Below are 20587 nucleotides of genomic sequence, written 5' to 3'. Positions count from 1 at the left end.
TGGCCTACAGCTTTCCACTCGTCTTCCCCCAGGTCTCCCAGGGCCATGCATGTGCCCAGGGCTGCAGTTCCCTCAGTGTTGGTGCTACTCTGACACTTCTGCAGGTTCCCCTGTACAGACCAACCTTGATCAACCACCCAGGGCCTGTGGCTATTCCCAGCAGCTCCCCACTGCCCTCCCAGTGAGTGCTCCACAGAGCTGTGTTTGGTGACCTGCTCTGTCCTCCTGGGTGCCCTTTCTAGACTTTGAAGCTCCTCCCACCTTTTCATAAACTCTGCTGTCCATTCTGACTCCCTCTTCCTTAAAGATTCCATTTCTCTAGGTTTTTGAATTGGTGTAACTGTTGTAATGTTAACATGGCTATTTTAAATTCCCTGCATGCTGATTCTACCTGGACAACCTGGTGCCTTCTTTTGGCATGTGGGAGGTGTGTCTCTGTCTTGTTTTGCCAGTACTCATGTGTCGGATTTCTCTTTGTGATTTTGTTTTATTGAAGGTCAACAGTAACCACACATTGAGCTATGAGGGTTACAGAGAGTGCCTGCCACATCCTAGTTTGTTTCCTTTTCCTTTTTTGAGTCCCAGTAAGGGCCTGACGGCACCCACCCATCATAAGCTGTGCAGAGTTGTGCTGGGTGGGTTCATTTGAGAGGCAGATATTTAGCCAGGACCTCTCATGCTTGGCAGAAAGAGACCTGAAGTACATTAGTACTGAAGGGAATTTTGGGAGTTCAGCTCAATGATAGAATTATGAGAGACTTTAAATTGTGAACAGCAGGTAAATGGAGTGAGCAGAGAATTTGACTGAAGAAGGAGCTCTTGTGACAGGCCATGCTTGTGATAGTGGACAAGGATTGATGGTCAGAGAGCCTGAAGGTGAACCAGAAACTGTCATCCTGTATATTAAAGACAGGTTGCACTAAAAAACTAAATTCATATATTTGTTTTATGAAAGGAGACAGAGATTGGGAGGGAGAGAAAGAGAGAGAAAGAGTGAGTGAGCAAGCAAGTACAGACTAACCCAGTGGTTCCTTCCCTATGAACCTGAAACAGTCAGAGCTGGCCATGTTCAGGGATCAGGACTTCATATATCTCTTCCATATGACTGCCCTGGGCCAATTTCCTCAAGCTATCATCTGCTGCCTCCTAGAATATGCATTACCAGGAATGTTGATTCAGAAGCAGAGTCAGGATTCTAACCTGGACACTCCGATATAGATTTTGGGAATTCCAGAGTCTTTCCATTTCTCTTAATGAACAACCTAGGATTTTTTAAAAGATTTATTTATTGATTGATTGATTTAAAGTCAGAGTTACATAGAGAGAGAAGAGGTAGAGCCAGAGGTCTTCCATCCACTGGTTCACTATCCTGTTGGCCACAATTGCTGGAGCTGTGCAAATACAAAGCCAGGAGCCAGGAGCTTCCTCCAGGTCTTTTTTTTTTTTTTGCTTTTTTGCTTTTTAAAGATTTATTTATTTGAGAGGCAGAGTTACAGAGAGAAGGAGACAGAAAGTCTTCCATCTTCTGGTTCACCCCTACCAAATGGCCAGTACAGTTTGAGCTGAGGTAAGCTGAAGCCAAGAGTTTCTTCTATCTCCCATGTGGGTGCAGGGGCCCAAGGACTTGGGCCATCTCCTACTGCTTTCCCAGGCTGCAAGCAGAGTTGGATCAGTAGAGCAGCAGCTGGGATATGAACCAGTGCCCATGTACCACAGATGGAGGATTCGCCTACTACTCCACAGCAACAGCCACAATAAATCAGTTAACTATTTTCATCACACAAAACTTAACTACAGATGCTCCTTGACTCACGATGAGGTTACATCCCTGGGTCTCAGCAAGGACTGTCAGGCAGCTGAGATGCCAACATTGGCAGGGTTCTCACACAGGAGATGGCATCTGTGAACTTCACATGCAGACTGTACCCTGGTAATTATTTCCTCTCTGCAGGATGAAGCATGCACTACCTTCAAATCATCCTGCAGCTTCCTGGACCTTAAGTCCACAGCCAGTCACTCCACACATATCCGGAGCTCCGCGGGACAAGCCATCCTCAGCAGAGGCTGCAGGGGAAAGCTCCTCCAGGTCTTCCCATGCACATGCAGGGGTCCAAGGATTTGGGCTATCCTTGACTGCTATCCCAGGCCATAGCAGAGAGCTGGATTGGAATTGGAGCAGCCGGGTCTTGAACCAGTACCTATGTGGGATGTGGCACTGCAGATGGAGGCTTTTACCTGCTACCCTAGAGTGCTGGCCCCCCTAGGATGCTTTTTAAAAATTAAAAGTAGTTAACATTGTTGACCATATTAGGTGACACAGTTTCAAGTAATTCCAACTAACATGGTCCTAAATTACAGAGACATTTGAAGGCACAAATATGAGAACTGAAGACAAGTACTCTGTATTGATGGTGTTTGTTACATGTAGGATTTCTTTCTTTGTTAGATGATTAGAAGCCAGCACTGTAGTAGAGTTGATGCCAGAAGACAGAGTTGTTGTGAATCTGAGAATGGAATATAGGAAGTTCAGATACTCTATGAATGTGTTCAGATTGGAGAAGACACATATGTAATTCAGTAACAATCTGTGTAGGAAGGAAGGCGTAGCCTTACATGACAAAGACATATTCTCTGAGAGAATGACATAAGCAGAACTCCTTAGTCCAATAAACGGAGATGAAGCACTAAGTCAGCCTCAGTGACTGTCATACTCTTCCTGTTCTGTTTGTGAACCAACCGTTTCTGTCTGCATAACAATGAACAAAAAATGTTGAGCCAAAGTTTTAGATGTGGTGTAGAGAGAAAGACAGGGATACTTTGTTAGACTGCATTCATCACCCTGTGTTTGTCTGCCTCTTGGGGCCAGAATGTTTGAGGGCTGTCCCGTGCATTGTGGGATGTTGAGCTGCATTCCCAGCCTCTACCCACTGTGTTTCAGGAGCTCTGCAGCGTCTGAGAACAAAAATGTCTCCAAACACTGCGGTTAGATGAGAAGAAGCAAAATCCTCACTTGGAAAACCAGTTATTCCTTTTCACATTTTAAAATTTAATTAATTATATTTTTGATTGGTATAATATCTGAGTGTTTTAAACTGCTCTGAAGTGTTAAAAATGTTCCTTGTTTGAAAGAATTGTCTGCAGTGTAAATTCTAATAAAGCAGTTCAAGTGCACATACTCCACTTCATGCATTAGAAGTAGAATGTTCTTCAGAGAGGTGAAGACTTACACATTGGTTTAGAGATTACAAGCACTCTATACTCTGAAGAAAATATCACCTGCATATTTTTCATTCATAGGGGCCAACATGTCCTCGTGGTAATAGATAGGAATGTAGAATATGACATTTGATGTCCACTGCTTCATATCATGTATAACTATAGTCTGAAATTCAAAGGATGCCCAAAGTCCAGTCCCTGGAAGTATCACAGTTGGGTCTGAAATATAGAAGATATGAACATTTCACCCCTTCTCTCAAAGAGAGCTGTTAGTCATCCTAGTTTTCAACAGACTCCAATTTTTATAATTACAGAATATGATCTGTTTAAGAGGATGCCAAATTAGACTAATTAAAACATCTAAAATATATAAAATCCTTGAGATAATGTTAACAAGTGATGTGATTTATACCTTTATCCTAATATGTCAGATTTGTATGGGTGTCATGGCAAACTCACTGCTCTTCATTATATACACATATACCTTCCTAATCAAGCCTCATCTGAGGAAACCCATAGATTGGATTTTCATGCACTTGACAGTGGTCAATATTTCAACCATTTTGATCCGGTCAATACCAGAACTCATGTCATCTTTTGGAATCAAAGATTTCTTTGATGATATTGGTTGTCAAACATTTCTGTACATATCCAGAGTGATTCGAGGTCTTTCCATATGTACTACCTTTCTCCTAAGTGTATTTCAGGCCATCACTCTCAGTCCCAGTCATTCTAAATGGGCATGGCTGAAACCTAAACTATCCAAGTGGATTTTCCGCTCTTTACTCTTTTTTTGGGTCATCAACATGCTGATCTACACCCACATCATTGGATCTGTAAAAGCCAGACTGAATTTCACCTTGGTTGGTGAGGGATATGTTAATGTATATTGTCAATCCAGGAAGCCTGTAGCCCATAAAGCAAGATCATTTATAAGTATCATCTTGATTCATGATATAGTGTTCCTGGCACTGATGATCTGGTCCAGCCTCTACATGGTGTGGATCCTCTACAGACACCGCAGGAGGGCCCAGCACATTCACACCTCCAGTCTCTCTTCCAAGACATCTTCAGAAAACAAAGCCACCTACATGATTCTTTTGCTGGTATTTTGCTTTGTGTTCTTTTATTTGTCAAACAACTGTTTGACACTTTATGGATTTTATGCATCTGAGAAAAACTCAAGGTTGGAGGGTATTGGTGGAATTTTAGCATCATGCTACCCGACATTTTGCCCTTTTTTTCTGATGAAACATAACAAATTTATTCTCAGATTGACTTCCTTCTTTTCAAATATGAGAATGACCTTTTGTCCATGAGCTTTCAGTGGCTGATCTGACATCATCTTCAACAGAGGAGTCTCCATCAAGATTTATATGAGGAAAAGAAGCCATAGGGCAATGGGGCACTGGAAATGGGGCTAGTTTGAGTGGAACTATGTAGTACATTTAAAAACATTCAGGTTTTGTAATGTTAACATGAATCAAAATGTATTAATCCTCACATAGAATACACAGTGAAGTAACATTTTGGGTTAAATGAATGTGGTGTATATCATTAAGCTAATTTTATCTGCTTGCTTTTGTCCTTTTGAATGGAGCAACTAGAAAATACTGAGTCACATTTGGCTTGCTTTGTATTTGTTAAACTGTGCTGTTAAAAGACTTCTCTTATCCATTAAATAAAAACCACCTATGTCACATATTTTGGAGACTTACCTAGATTAGATGTGCCCCAGTGACCTAAAGATAAAACAAAGGAAGTAAAGAGAGCCCTAAAATTATCTGTGATGCTGGAAAAAATAGTTGTATTTGTGAAAAAATCTAGGAAAAAAGAGCTGATTAAGAGGATGGGAAATTGTGGAAGATTCAATCATTAATGTTTAGTAAAATGCAGCATTTGCATAAATCCATCCATATTGATCCCCACTCTTTTTTTTTTAAAGATTTATTTATTTGAAAGTTACACAGAGGAGAGGCAGAGAGAGAGAGAGAGAAAGAGAGAGAGAGAAGTCTTCCATCTGATGGTTCACTCCCCAATTGACCGCAACAGCTGGAGCTGGGTGATCTGAAGCCAGGAGCCAGGAGCTTCTTCTGGGTCTCCCATGCAGGTGTAAGGGTCCAAGCACTTGGGCCATCTTCTACGATTTCCCAGGCTGCAGCAGAGAGCTGGATTGGAAGTGGAGCAGCCGGGTCTCGAACTGGCACCCATATGGGATGTTGGCGCCTCAGGCCAGGGTGTAACCCAATGGGACACAGCACTGGCCCCTCCCCTCCCCTTTTTACGATGACATTTATTTTTTGGATCCAAGTCACTGGGATGTCAGTGAGAATTGTCTCTACATTTACATACTCAGCAGCAAGGGCCTGATTCTTTTCATTGCTCCATGGTGTATTGGCTCACAGTATATTTGTTTTGCTAAACTTTTCTAACCATCAACATTTTTTTCTCAGTTTCATCTTCCACATCTTAATTTCTATGCCCTACTTCCCTCATTGTTTAGTTCCAGTCCCCAGGGACAGCTACAGTGACTGTAGCTTGAACCTTTGCACATATCTTTGTTCCCAAGGCTAAGAAATTCCACCGCGCCTGTCCAAAGGTTCCAAGGTTTGGAACCCAAAATTTCAAGAGCTCCCATTTCCCCTCTCTTCAGCTTTCTATGGATCAAACTCATTATCTAATGCCAGAGGGAGGCTCTTCCCATGCAGAAACTCAGTATTCTCCATGAGCTTTTAAAATTTGTTCTTTATCCTAATGTTTCAGTCAGGGTGACGTCGGGAAACACACCTCAGAGACCTTCAATGTGGACACTGCTTCATTACTGCGTGGCTGTCTTTCCTCCCCAGTTGTGTTTCCCTTCACGAAGTGTTGCTCCTCATGCTCCTCATGCCCCGTGGACAGCTCTCCCCGCCCCGCCCTCCTCCCCGTCGTGATTTCATCCTTGTGATCAGTACAATTTGACATTTTCTTTTCCTTTAATTTTCAAATTGAAGTCTTATGATCAGGTATCATCACCTTCAAACATTTTTTTTTAATGTTTATTTATTTGAAAGTCAGTTACAGAGAAGTAGAGGCAGAGGCAGAGAAAGAAAGATTGATCTTCCATCTGCTGGTTCAATCCCCACATGGTTCGAGGGCTCCCACGTGGGTGCAGGGGCCCAAGGACATGGGCCATCTTCTGCTGCTTTCCCAGGCGAATCTGTAGGGAGCTGGATGAGTAGACTACCCAGGACGTGAGCCAGTGCCCATATGGGATGCCAGTGTTGCAGGCAGCAGCCGTACCTGCTCTGCCCACAGTGCTACCCCAACGAATTTTCTAGAAGTTATTTTTTAATACTCAGCAGTTTCTCTTGCTCCATGAATGTTCACTGTGGCCACATCCGGACTCCAGCACCCAGATCCAGACTGGCACAGCTGCCCTCACCCCTCACCCCTCCCTGGCTGCCCCGTGGTGTCTACTCTGGACCAGTGACCCCACCACCATGCCTGTCAGGTCTCCCACTCACGCCCATAGGTACCAGGTGTCGCTACTGAGTGGCCCCTACATTCGCAGAGGAAATCATGCAGTTGCTGAGGCTTTGTCCCACATCACCAGTGTCTGCTGAGAGAGTTGTGAGGGCTCTCTTGCTCAGGCTGCTGGAGACTCAGAGTGAAATCGCACTTCTGGGTCCGCTGATGCTCCGTCCCAGGACGCAGAGCAGTGACGTCATGGACAGACCCGGATGTTGCCACTGCTGGCCCCAATGAGGCCTCGAGGAAGGGCTGTTTGCCTCCGGGTTTGCCGAGACCACCTCTGCGCTTGGTAAAAACCATGAACAATCACAGGTATTTCCAGCACAGAGCTAATCTTCATAGGAAATCCCTGGTGAGGGTAACCTCACTGAAATTTCCTGCATGCGTGCCCTGCACATGCACGGGTTCTCCCCAGGCTGCCGTTTTGACAGAATGTGGTGGACTTGGAGGCTGAGAGAGCAGACACTGATTTTCTCAGGCTCGTGGGGCTGGCGTCTGGGATGAGGGCGCCTGCATGGCCGGGCCGTGGGAGCGCTCTCCCCCTGGCTGCTGGCGGCCATCTTGTCGCTGTGCCCTCCCGGGGAGCGTGGAGCTCTGGTCTCCTCCTCGTGAGGAACAGAACTCTGACGGGGCCAGAGCCCCCCTCACGGCGGCCGTCACTTTCTTTCTGTCAAGACCTCATCTCCAAATACAGTCACATGTGGCCCTGGGCCTTCAGCGTTTGCATTTCAGGGCAGTACTCAGTCTGTGACACACACACACACACACACACACACGTGTTGTATTGACACTTAGAAACCTCCATACCTCTTGAATATATAACTTTTTATGCCACCACTTTAGGGATTTTTGGGAGGCAAAGGTGGTTCCTTTTTGAGTGGTTTCTGCCTCATCTTCCTCAGGTGACGGATGATGAGTGAACCAGGTCGCATGCCGTACAAATCTGTGGACTTCTTCCCCCGCCCCCCTGAAACCCATGAGCATTGGTTTTGATTGTGTCTGATGCCACTCGTATGATCATCCCCAAAGTGGCAGAATCTGAATTCAGCTCAATCAGGTTAAAATGCCACCTACAGAATGTTTCTTTCCCGCACCTTGTCTGGATTTTTTTTAACAGTTTGACAGGCAGAGTGGACAGAGAGAGAGAGAGAGAGAGAGAGAGAGAAAGGTCTTCCTTTACTGTTGGTTCACCCCCACCCCCAATGGCCGCTGTGGCTGGCACACCGCACTGATCTGAAGCCAGGAGCCAGGTGCTTATCCTGGTCTCTCATGCGGCTGCAGGGCCCAAGCACCTGGGCCATCCTCCACTGCACTCCTGGGCCACAGCAGAGAGCTGGACTGGAAGAGGGGCAAGCGGGACAGAATCTGGTGCCCTGACCAGGACTAGAACCTGAGGTGCCGGTGCCACAGGTGGAGGATTAGCCTATTGAGCTGCGGCACCGGCCAAACTTGTCTGGATTTTTACAACTAGGATCATGAGTCCTTGCCTTACACAAGTCTCCTTTCTACCGATGTCATCGATGGGCTTCAGACAAAGCTCTTCAGGTCCTTCATCGTGGTTCACTGAATGTTTCCTGTGTTTCTGGGTCTGGAGGGGTTTTTGCAGTATTCAGTTGGTCTGTCTCTATGTGTTTTAGAACTTGTACAAGAAGAAATCATTATTTTTGGAGATATTTTAAACAATTGTATTAATTGCTTCTTAGATGGTTACTCAACTCTGTTTTTTTTTCACTCTGTATTTTATAAGTTTTAATTATTTTTAGAGGATCAGAAAGATACACAGATAGAAATACAAATAGTCCTACCTGCTGGTTCCCTCCCCCTAAATGCACACAGCGCCCAGTTACCGGACCTGGGTGAAGGTGGATCCAGGAATCAGGCCAGGTCTCCTACGTGGGTGGCAGAAACCCATTTACTTGAGTCATCAGCTGCTCCCTCAAAGCGTGTGCATCAGGCTGAATCCATAATGGGAAGCCCCAGAGCTGGGGTTTGGACTTAGACCCTGGATGCAGGATGTCTGCATGTCAACTGACATCTTCACTGCCAGGCCACACACCCACCCCTGTCAGTTTTGTACTAGGTACAACTTTTGATTTTGGTGTTTTGTATTTACCAAGTGGGAGCATCGCCTCAACCCTTCCATGGCAGCTGGCTGTCATACACCACACACGTGTGAACTGAAATAACTCTGGGTGACTGTGTGAATATGGGAGTCATTAAACTTCATGAGCATTGAGTGTGTTTCACAGAAGATGCATCCAGGAAGTTCCATGAGTCTCATGACAAAACAGTGAAAGATTGCAATCTAGGCAAAAATCAAATCCATACCAAACTGCTGCTCTTTTAATGTCAGCACACAATACAAGTTTTGTCGGAACAACATTACTGGATATAAGGATTTTTTTTATAATTTTAACAATTTGTTAAACTCACTTTCTATCTTTGGAATGACTTTCTGGATTAATGGCGTGATCGCTTTAATTATTGTGGAATCTACTGCGCAGCTCTTTGGGGTCGGTTGGTTTCCATTTGGCTCCTGCGGCAGATGGTCTGGGTTTGTCCTCTTCCTGCCTCTGCTGTGTTTGCTCCTGAGGTTGCAAGGTTTCCTCCACCCTTGGGAACCTGTGGGTGGTGTTAGTGACTGGCGGTTTCACCACTGAAGATTCCTTATGCCCAGTTTTTCTAGGGAGTGCTCTGATCACCCATTTTCTCAGTTTCTTATTTAATACTTTCCTGATCTCTTGGGTTGTAAATATTCTGAAGTATGTGCATGTCTCCTACATTTCCATATTTATTGGTGGAACCATGATCGGTGGTTGTTTCTGTGTTAGAAAGCTGCATCAGACTGGGGGTCTGGTGGGCAACTTGGTCCCTAGCACTTGGCCCGTGTGGGGTGGGGCGATCCAAGTGGGGAGGAACCAGCTGGACTGCAGCCGCTGCCTCGCCGTTCCTGTCCTGAGGTCACTGTGTTGTGTGTGACTTACCTGACAGTCACACTGATGTCCACAGTGGGTGTTCCCCCGATGGACTTCCGGGCTGCAACAGTGGCTTCCTGCTGGGGAGGTGGCACCAGGCCGTCCCCTGCCAGCCTTTCCTTGAGCCTTTGTCTTCCCTTGTTTTTGGAGCCGACTCTTAGAAAACTCAGGCAATTGCTCTTGTGGCCTCGTCTCTGCTGTGAGCGTGTAAACCCCGGCGCTCTTGGTTAACCTGGCCTGTGCATCCCTCCCCTTCTCAGCGTGTGTGTCCTACATGTGTCTGTGTGCTGGACGTGCAAAAGCATCTGACAGGACAGAGAGCAGACGTGACTTTTTCTCACTTTTCATTCTCTGTTGTTTCGGTCTGTTCCATTTTCATTTCCTGTCATGGTGGACGGCTTGGGTTTAGGATTAGACAGTTTGCCTCCCATTCTCTCTTCTCCCCTCCTGTAATTGCCCCTGGCTTTTCTTCGGCATGAATCAGTTTTCTTTATCTCAACTCTCTCTCCATATGTACTCAAATTTAATATCATTATGTACTCTGTTTTAAAAATATGAAATGGTTTTGTATGCTTTGTTGCCAGCGTTGAGCACTATAAGTCAGAATTGGGCTCAGAGCTGTCAGTAGCTTCTGAACAACAGGCAGCAAACAGGTTGCCACCATTGGATTTTTTGTCTCCACGTTTGGAGGGGAGGCTTTGCAGGCTGCATCCACCATATCAGAGCACGTCTTGCCATTTCTTTCACTTGGGAAAGCGACAGAAGCAAAATAGACAGAGTAGGGCACTGCGTTGGCCTGGGTTCACCTGCCTCACACTGTCCCTGGGCTGAGATTGCACAGCGCTGCCACAATGCCCTGCCTGGGAGCTTCAGGTTCCAGTCGGCCACAAGGGGTCTCACCTGAGCTTGGGAATGGAAGAGGTGACAGATGCTGGTAGCCTTTTTAATATCAGGACACCCAGACTCAGGGACACACACACAGTGCTCAGCAGGCTCCAGCTTCCAGCTGATACCCCGGTGAGGCCCCGAGCCAACCACCAGCCCTGGCTGCACCTGTGCTGCACACACCTGCATGGCTGGCTCCTTCCAAGTCAGCCCCGAGGGCCAGGTGTCCATGGAACTGCGTCTAGAACGCTGGATCCTGGGACTCCCTCTGCTGGGTTTTTGGAACCTGGCACCCGGACTCCTCCCACCTTCTCTTGGCCCCAGTAATCACCATGTCGTTCTGTTCTAACCTGAGAGCCGCGTTTTCAGCTTTCACATACAGGAAACACGTGGCGTCTTTTTATGTCTCTATCTTGTTTCACTCAACATCTTCCCGTCTCATACTTGGTGCTGCAAGTGGCAGGGTTTCATTCTTTCTCATCGTTGAATAATATCCTGCAGCGCACATTGGCCACATTAAAAAAATCCATTCATCCGCGGATGAAGGCTTGGATCGGTTCCCTATCTTGGTGTCTGGCTTTCATGAATAGCGATGCAATAACACAGTACTGTCCGTTTGCCTTTGACACAGACATTTCACCTCCTGGGGATGTAAACCCCCAAGCGCGATGCCTGGGTCATAGTGTGGCGGATATATTTTCATCTTGGGCAGCCCCCATACTGCTGTCTATACCTGCTGAGCTAATGTGCATCGCGACCGGCCACATGCAGCTGCCCAGAGCGGCTGGTGGTGGCGGCAGAATATCTATGGGCTGAGCTAAGGGATCTGGGTTTCCACACGACTGGGCCCCGGTTCCCGGTTCCTGGTGACTAAAGGTGAGGTCATTCAGCCCGGCCAGCCCTGTCCTGACTGGGGATGTGGCCGGTGTCCAGCATTCCACACCCTGTCTCTCCAGCCCTGAGCCCTGAACTCTGTCTTGGTCTCCCCTGCCCTGGAGCCCTCACCCTCCAACCCCAGTCTAAGGACGGGTGGCCCTTGGTGGCTAAAGGACACCAGGACAGGGAGGCAGGGCCTCCTGCTGCCGTCAGCTCTCCTAGTGGCCTGGGTATGGGGGCGTTCCTGAGTTGGGGGACCCTGTGGTCAGCACTGGGGGTGGGGCAGGGTGCGCGGCTGTCAGTCGGCACTGCATGGCCCGGGTGTCCCACCAGCATCTGCTCACGGTGGACATCTGACACACAGAGACCCCCGCTGCACGGTCAGGGTCCGTGCTGCACACTTAGTCCCTTCAACCACCTTGTGAGCTGCATCCTGCTCTGGTTCCCATTCTGCAGAGCACAACATGGAAGCGCAGAGGGGGCAAGTGGCCTGCCCCAGGTCACACAGCGGGGCAATGGTGGAGCACACATCCGGACTCGAGCACTTCCCCAACAGGGCCCAGCTGTGCCTTCTAGCTGCTCAGCTCTGCTCTCAGGGGACAAACACCCGCACCTGCCCTGCTCAGCGCACAGCATGTACGGGTAGCAGAGAGCTCAGCCCAAGTTGCAGGCACAGGCAGGAGCCCAGGGAGCCACAACTCTCCTCAGGGCGCCACAGGCAGGGATCCTGAGGAGGGATGACTTCCGCCAAGGGCAGGGACCCGACACCGGCTCCTTGCTCCCTTCTGGCCTTGGGGCTCCTGTTTGCAAAATGTAAGGAATACCAGAATCCACCCACCATGGGCTCCAATGCGGCAGGTACGCTGAAGAGTCCCCGTGCCAGCCAGCCACCCTGCCTAGGGGCTGCAGCCCCACCAGGGGCACCGCCAAAGGATGGTCTGGCTCCCAGACCCAGCCTCCAGCGCTCCGGCTTCCCGGGCCACGGGTGCCTGTGGCAGGTGCATGAGCAGAGGGGCCCCCGTTGCGTTCCTGGTCACTTGCTGATGGGTAGGTCCTGCTGGCGTTTGTCCGGAAAGATCTTTTGTCTCCTTGGCTTCGGAAAGCCGGTTTTATGGGTGCCTTATTCTTGGGGGCAGATTTTTCTTCCCTCTGTCCCATTGCTTCCCGGCCAGCCAGGCTCTGCCGAGCAGTGCACCGTGGATTATTCTGGAAGCTCTCGTAGTTGCTTGCTGCTTTTCTCTTGCTGCTTTAAGGATCCTCCTTGGCGATGCCCTGGGAGAGTTTGTTTCCAGTACCTTCCGGGGTAGACTTTTTGGGCTTGGACATCAGTTCCTGGATTTTCACATCTCTTTCCAGCTGTGGCAGTGTTCTGCGATTGCCTCTTCAAATGAGTCTTGTACTCATTTGTCTTCTTCTGCCCCCTCTGAATTCTCATTTACTCCTGTATGTCCTCTTTTGATAATCCTAAGCTCCATGAACTCTTTGATTTTTTTAAAATAATTGTTTCAGGCTGTCTAGATTTCTCTGATGACATTCTTTTTTTTAAGAGAAAGGGGAGGTTGGGAGTATAGGAAGGAGGGGAAGGGTAGAAAGGAGGAAGAGAATATCACTATAGTCAGAATTCTAAAAAATTATTTTATAAACATTTATTTATTTGAAAGGTATAGTGGGGAGAGAGAGAGAGAGAGAGAGAGAGAGAGAGAGAGATTGATTTGTTGATTGTCCATGTGCTGGTTCACTCCCCAAATGGCTGCAGCAGCTTGGATTGGGCCAGGCAGATACCAGGAGCCAGGAGTTCTGACCTGGTCTTCCTCATGGATGGCAGAGGCTGTGTTTCCCCGCTTAACCAAGGGCATCAACAAGATGCAGGATCAGAAGTGGAGCTGCCAAGACTCCAACCAGCACTCTGAGGAGGGACGCTGGCACTGCAGTGGTGGCTGAGCCCATTGTGCCAGAGCATCAGCTCCGATTTCTCTGATAAATTTCTGTATGGTTCCTCTTGGTTTCTGAAGTTCACTGTGCTCCTGTGAGACAACTGTTTAATCAGTGTTGTCTCAAAGATCACATTTCCATCCTTGGGGTCAGTCATCCATACAATATTATGTCCTTTTGATGTGATCACAATCTCCTGGGTGGTCTTCATGCTCACATCATGTGTCAGTGTCTGTGCATCACAAAATAAGCCACTTACTCCAGGCTGACTGATGTGATCCCTCAGCCTTGACCATGGCAGTCCTATTGGCATCTCAAGTGTAGGTTTTCCATGAGAGTGACAGTGACGCTGAGGTTGGCAGGATGTCCGTGCCCAGACAGAGCTGGGGGAAATGCACAGAGGGTAACTGGGTGGTGTTGGGAGGCAGGAGGGGGTGGAGCTTAGACTGGGCTCCCTCACATCTGCTGTGGCACAGTGACTGGAAAGCCTGGCGCAGAGGCTCAGTCACCTGGGTAACCCCTGGGGAGTGAGGTCTGGTGGTTCTCCCTCTGGGTCCTTTCATGATGGTTTTAGTTGCAGGCTCAATGCCAAGGGGGCTGTAGCCAAGTTCACTGGGGATGGAGGCCATTTCTGCATTTGACCCCAGGAGCAGGCTCAGGGGGTCTGCTGCCTGGATACAGATCTGTGCTCCCAAAAGGACCCTCCTGATTCAGGGCTCCACAGGGTTTCATGGCCCCTTGCACCTGAATCCAGAGACTCCCACAGGAGACTGTTGTCTGCCTATGGTGCAGAAGTCTTGTTGTGTGGCCAACAGGATTGGGGGACTTCCTTATTCCAACACCTTAGCAGAGTTGGTAGAAAGTGTTTAAACTGAGCACTGTCTTGGAATAGGTATGTAATGCAGACTGAAGTAAAAAGGAAGTTCATATATTTGTGCATTCTTTATGCATTATAAATGCAAACTTCTACAGACAGTTCTGCATACTGAAACATACAGGTTCAGGGATAAATATCTAACATACTACTCTTTTTTATGAATTTCTTTTTTATATTTAGTAAATATAAATTTCCAAAGTACAGTTTATGGATTACAATGGCTTCCCCCTCCCCCCATAATTTCCCTCCCACTCACACCCCTCCCATCTCCCGCTCCCTCTCCCATTCCATTCACATCAAGATTCATTTTCAATTATCTTTATATACAGAAGATTGATTTAGTATATATTAAGTAAAGATTTCATCAGTTTGCACCCACACAGAAACACAAAGTGTAGTCAAGTGAGCTGCAGCACCGGCCACCCCAGTGTTTCTTAAAAAGTTGATTCTTGGCTGGCGTCATGGCTCGGTAGGCTAATCCTCCACCTGCGGCACCGGCACACTGGGTTCTAGTTTGGTTGGGGCGCTGGATTCTTTCCCAGTTGCTCCTCCTCCTATCCAGCTCTCTGCTGTGGCCCAGGAATGCAGTGGAGGATGGCCCAGGTGCTTGGGCCCTGCACCCGCATGGGAGACTAGGAGGAGGCACCTGACTCCTGGCTTCAGATCAGCGAGGTACGCTGGCTGCAGCGTGCCAGCTGCAGTGGCCATTGGGGTGTGAACCAATGGAAAAGGAGGATCTTTGTCTCTCTCTCTCACTCTCCACTCTGCCTGTCAAAAAAAAAAATTGATTCTCAAGGGCTTTTTTACCAAAGGACACAATTCTCCCTTATTCTGTTTCAGTTGGGGCATTTTGTGCCCATTCCTAAAATCAAAGTCCTGGAGCAGTTTTGAGCAGAACCTAGCAGGGGATCAGAAGAGCAATGAGTGTCAGATTCCTAGCATTCTCCCTGAGGGGCTGATGAGTAGAAATGTGAATCAGAGCATCAGTCTCCATCTTCCACAGAATTTTGTGATTTTATCTACACCCAGTATTCTTTTAAATTTGTGTATTTATGTATTTTCTTTTATTTGAGAGACAGGGAGAGAGAGAGATTGATGGAATTTCCACTGGCTGCCTTCTTCCCCAATGTCCACAACAGTTGGAGCTGGGTCAGCAGAAGCCAGGAGCCAGGAACTCCATCTGAGTCTCCCACATGGACATCAGGGCTGCAAATATTTGGTACTTGAGGCATCGTTTGCTGCTTCCCATGGTGTGTGTTAGCAGGGAGCTGGGTGAGAAGCGGAGGCAGGGCTTGGTCCCAGGCTCTCTGGTATTGGATGCCAGTGTCCCACACAGCAGCTTAATCTGCTCAACCACAATGCCTGCCATACAGGATCCCTCCCAAAGGCTGCTCTCCACTCCAAAGCCCTCAATGATGCAGAAGTGCAAGCCTTCAAATATAGATCATTGCTTCAAGTAACACTATGCAAAGAGTTTCTCAAAGGATTTAGCTCAATAAGATAGAATGAGTCACTGTGCACTTACTCCTCATGTAGGATCTCTGTCCTTAATGTGTAGTTCAATGTGAATTAACGATATGACTAGTGCTCAAACAGTATTTGGCATTTTGTGTTCTCTGTGGGGGCAAACTGATGAAATCTTTACTTAATATATACGAAATTGACCTTCTGTATATAAAGATAATTGAAAATGAATCTTGATGTGAATGGAATGGGAGAGGGAGTGTGAGATGGGAGGGTTGCAGGTGGGAGGGAAGTTATGGGGGGGAAAAGCCATTGTAATCCATAAACTGTACTTTGGAAATTTATATCTACTAAATAAAAGTTAAAAAAAAGATAGAATGAGAAGAGCAACTACAAGTTTCTTTAAGCTTTTGGATAATAATACAGAAATTTTAAAAATCTCACTTGACCCCTAAAGCTACTTTTAGAAATCTTCCTTACTAAGGAAAGCATCCCCCTCAGGGAGCTGGTGTGGGGAAAGATATTCCTTGAAATGAGCTGTGAGGACAAAGCAAAAGCAGCCTGGGTGCTCAGAAACAGGTGACTCTTTGGGGAAATCCCCATTCAATGGGGAATCTGCATGGTGGAGTATTTTGCAGCAGTCCCCGGTGAGCTCCATCTGCCCATGTGGTGGCTCTCAGGGGGCGGGGACAAGGTTGCTTGTCGTCGGTAGCCTCTACTGGCTGCTCCCTGTGGTCCTCAGCTCTGGCCTCCTCATTCTGAATCTTGGCAAGCCCAGCTTCACTCCTTCCCCACAATCCTGTTGCAGAGACTTGGAGATCAGCTTTATGACTGCTGATCTTCCCTAAGAGTCCCCACTTGTTGAGGTCATGGCAGGGATAGGGCTAGACTCACAGGTTCCAGCCAGAAGTTCAATGTGGCATGGCACTTTGTCAGCTCGGCAAGAGCCCTTGCTGGTTCCTGCCTCCATTCTATAAATGTCCAAGCCTCTGGGATTTTGAGGGTCTTTGTGTTTCTTCGTGATATTTTGGGTTCAGTCTGTGGGTCCCACACTGTGGAGAAGCAGCACACTTGGCTGAGTGCTTGCATCCTCAGAGCCACAGTGAAGAGTGCATGATGCTCAGCAAGCAAAGGAAAGCCAGTGCCCCCCAACAAAGCTGTGTAAGTGTCAGAGCAGCTTCCTGTTTCTCTACTTGAGAAAAGGATGTTTTTGCTAAGCTTCAGATGCATGCTGGGACCTCAGCGGGCAAAGTCTGGGTGAACTGGGTGAACTGGGTGATGGCAATGCACCTGCTCTGCTGTGAAATGACCAGAAACTGAAACCAAAGGACCTGGCCGAGCTAGGGAATCTCAGCCTGATTCAGTGTTGGTGTCCACGGACACAGAGCTGTGGCAGAACGCAGCACCACAAAGTTCATTAGAGCTTCCAACAGTATCGAAAGTTTTAGGAAAAGTTTGGATCACACTGAAGGCTTAGAGCTAATATAATATTTGGCAAAATCTCCCATCAGTTTATGAGAGAATTCCACTTCCTACACTATCATCAGTGGCCATGGCAACAGGGTTAAAAAATAATTTCAGGGGTGGCTGCCAGGTGTAGTGGTCAAGCTTTGCATTTGGAGGCCCACCTCCCACCCTGGAGTGCTGGCTTTGATATCAACTCTGGCTCTTGCGTCCAACCTCCTGCTGATGCAGACCCTGGGAAGCAGTGGTCATGGCTCATGCCATGGGTGGTTCCTGCCACCCATGATGGAGACCTGGATGGAGCTTCTGGCTTCCAGCTTCAGTCTCTTTGTGGCTACTGTGGGCATTAGGGGAGTGAACCAGTGGGTGAAACCTCTCTCTCTCTCTCTCTCTGCCTTGGTCTCTTTGTCTCTTAAATAAATAAGCATCAGTTTTTTAAAAAATAAGTCATAATTTAAAAGTCAAGCATTTGATGTTGCTTTGCTATTTTCCAAACATTTTTTTAAAATTTATTTGACAGGTAGAGTTACAGACAGTGAGAGAGACAGAGAGAAAGGTCTTCCTTCCATTGGTTCACTCCCCAAATGAAATGGCCGCCATGGCTGGCACTGTGCCAATGCGAAGCCAGGAGCCAGGCACTTCCTCCTGGTCTCCCACACAGGTGCAGGGGCCCACACACCTGGGCCATCCTCCACTGCCCTCCCAGGCCACAGCAGAGAGCTGGGCTGGAAGAGGAGCAACCAGGACTAGAACCCGGCACCCTTATGGGATGCTGGCACAGCAGGCAGAGGAGTAACCAAGTCAACCACAGCACCGGCCCCCCAAACATATTTCTTTAAACTGAATTTTTCTGGGAAAGTTGGAGATCATTTTGCTGTCATCTTCAAAGCCCCCAAATCACTGGTTTGCAAATATAAAAATGTGTTCTTTTCTCTGACCAGGTTGTGAATGAGCCCTCATTCCACTGGGTTCCAGGAGCACTTTAATGCTCAAAGAATACGACTTAACTTAGGACATGGTGCTCACTTATTTCAGCCAGTTACACCACAGACCAGCAAAGCACATTACAGACACAAGATTGCTCATCAAATCCTCTTCCCGATGCTCCCTCTCTCCCCATGGGGTCCAGTTTGGGGCTGCATTCTTGAATCAGAGCAATGGAACCCTACTCACATAAGTTAACAATAAAATGATTTGGAAAATAGAGATACTGATTTAAAATGTTTAAATAAAAGTCAAGGACCGTGTCTGATCTCAGGAACTCTGTGTGTGATTGGAGACCACTCAGAGAGGGTTCAGTCTTTCCCTCTTGGTGACTTATGAAGAAAAACCAATGTGACACACAGAAACCATGAGAATGACTCAACAGCTTGGGTATTAGGATATAAAGTGAACATTTAAGACCATATAACAGCAAATTATTGTGTGGACACCAGGCATCTGGGGCCCTCTAACCTAACATTCTTCAATACACCTGGCCACCAAATTTCAGAGACAGAGTAAGCCCAAGGCTAGAGAGGCATCCAGGGCAAGACGGGGAAGTCCCAGATAGAAGGCTGGATGCAAAGGGAGACTGTGAGACCTTGGAGAGTGGGGCACTGGCTCTCCAAACAGTGTGGATGTCTGTGGGATGGGAATGATACCGGAATGCAACCAGGATAGGAGTTGTGGCAAAAATCGAGACTTGGGGGCTGGTGCTGTGACATAGCAGGAACAGCTGTGATGCTGACCTCTCATATGGGCACTGGTTTGAGTCCCAGCTGTTCTACTTCTGATCCAGTTCCCTACTAATGCAGCTGGTAAAGTAGTGGAGGATGGCCCAAGTGCTTGGGCCCCTGACCCCACATGGGAGACCCAGAAGAAGCTCTTGGCTCCTGACTTCAGCCTGGCCAGGCCTGGCTGTTTCAGCCATTTGGGGAGTGAACCAGCAGATGGAAGACACCTCTCTCTCTCTCTCTAACTAGGCCTTTCAAATAAATAAAGTAAATCTTTTATTCAGACAAGCAGTGACAACGATTCATTTAGGTCTGTGGAGTTTGTAGAAGAGGAAGAAACTCCTTGAGTTAAGGAGTGAAGCCTCTGAAGTGAGGCTGTTATCTGGTCCTCTCCCCTTATCTACAGTCCTCTCCCCAGACCTACAGGGATCTTTCCCAGGGCCCTCCAGTGAAGGCCTGGAGGCGAGGATGGCACTGACGCTGCCTTCACTGTCTGTGCTACACACACGTTGCTATGAGCATGTGTAATTCATCCAGTAGGCACAGTGAGGGGACAACAATTCTCAATGACATAGCAGAGCACTGAGCAATACACTGGGATTCAAGTCACAGGAATGTGATCTCTCTCATAATACTTCCTGTCCTACCAGAGTCAGCTCTGTGGTTGTTCTTACTCTGCGTAGTAAGTGGAGAACATTAACCTCACTAAAGGGAGCGCTCCATGGCTTTGCAGTTATGGACTGCCAGCACCACTGCTCTCACATGCTGGGGCCATTATCAAGGAGAATAAGGATCACTTGATCAGGTACAGCAATCCCGTGGGCGTTTCTATGGAAGGTGACTAGTATGCTAATGAACTTAGTTGTAGTACTCATATCAAATGTATGTCAAATCATCCCAATATGTTAGCTATCAAATAGGCTTTCATCTACCAATTATACCACCACAAAGCTGAAAACAGTCTAAATCACAATGTAAAAGCAGAGAATGCAAGAGTCAAAAATACCACATCCCAAGTATGTGCTGTCCAATGCATCCATACAAATACAATGCACAATCCAAAAGTGATTGGATGGGGCATGATACATAGGGCCAATTTTGACCTCTAGACATAAGGTGTGTCCATTAAATATTAGACACATGAAACTTAAAGATCATTACAATGTTTGTAAAATAAACATGTCCTGGCCAGCACCACAGCTCACTAGGCTAATCCTCTGCCTGCGGTGCCAGCACCCCGGGTTCTAGTCCCGGTTGGGGTGCCGGATTCTGTCCCAGTTGCTCCTCTTCCAGTCCAGCTCTCTGCTATGGCCCAGGAGAGCAGTGGAGGATGGCCCAAGTGCTTGGGCCCTGCACCCACATGGGAGACCAGGAGGAAGCACCTGGCTCCTGGCTTTGTATCAGCACAGCACACCAGCCGCAGCGGCCATTTGTGGGGTGAACCAATGGGAGGAAGACATTTCTCTCTATCTCTCTCTCACTGTCTAACTCTGCCTGTCAAAAAAGAAAGAAAGAAAGAAACCTTGTAAGAGCTATGTTGTGAGCAAATATCAATGATATATTACATTATTATCAAGTATATTCCACTCATGTTGCAGCAGCTATCCAGAAAGTATTCATCTTCTAACTGCAAGGTTGTACCCTTTCACTAACATCTCCCTCCCCTACCT

General features: G+C 47.5%; 1 protein-coding gene across 1 annotated transcript; it reads left to right on the top strand.

Moving 5' to 3' along the window:
• The first annotated feature begins 3662 nt into the window (after positions 1–3662).
• ORYCUNV1R1531 (vomeronasal 1 receptor oryCunV1R1531) lies at positions 3663–4535 on the top strand. The gene has a single exon (NM_001167220.1). It carries the CDS (start codon positions 3663–3665, stop codon positions 4533–4535), a length of 873 nt encoding a protein of 290 aa, NP_001160692.1.
• The last annotated feature ends 16052 nt before the right edge of the window (positions 4536–20587 follow it).

Source organism: Oryctolagus cuniculus, chromosome 18 (assembly GCF_964237555.1).
Source record: "Oryctolagus cuniculus chromosome 18, mOryCun1.1, whole genome shotgun sequence".
NCBI classification, from domain to species: Eukaryota; Metazoa; Chordata; class Mammalia; order Lagomorpha; family Leporidae; genus Oryctolagus; species Oryctolagus cuniculus.
Note: the sequence above shows the minus strand (reverse complement) of the source record. Positions and strands in the feature narration are given on the sequence as shown.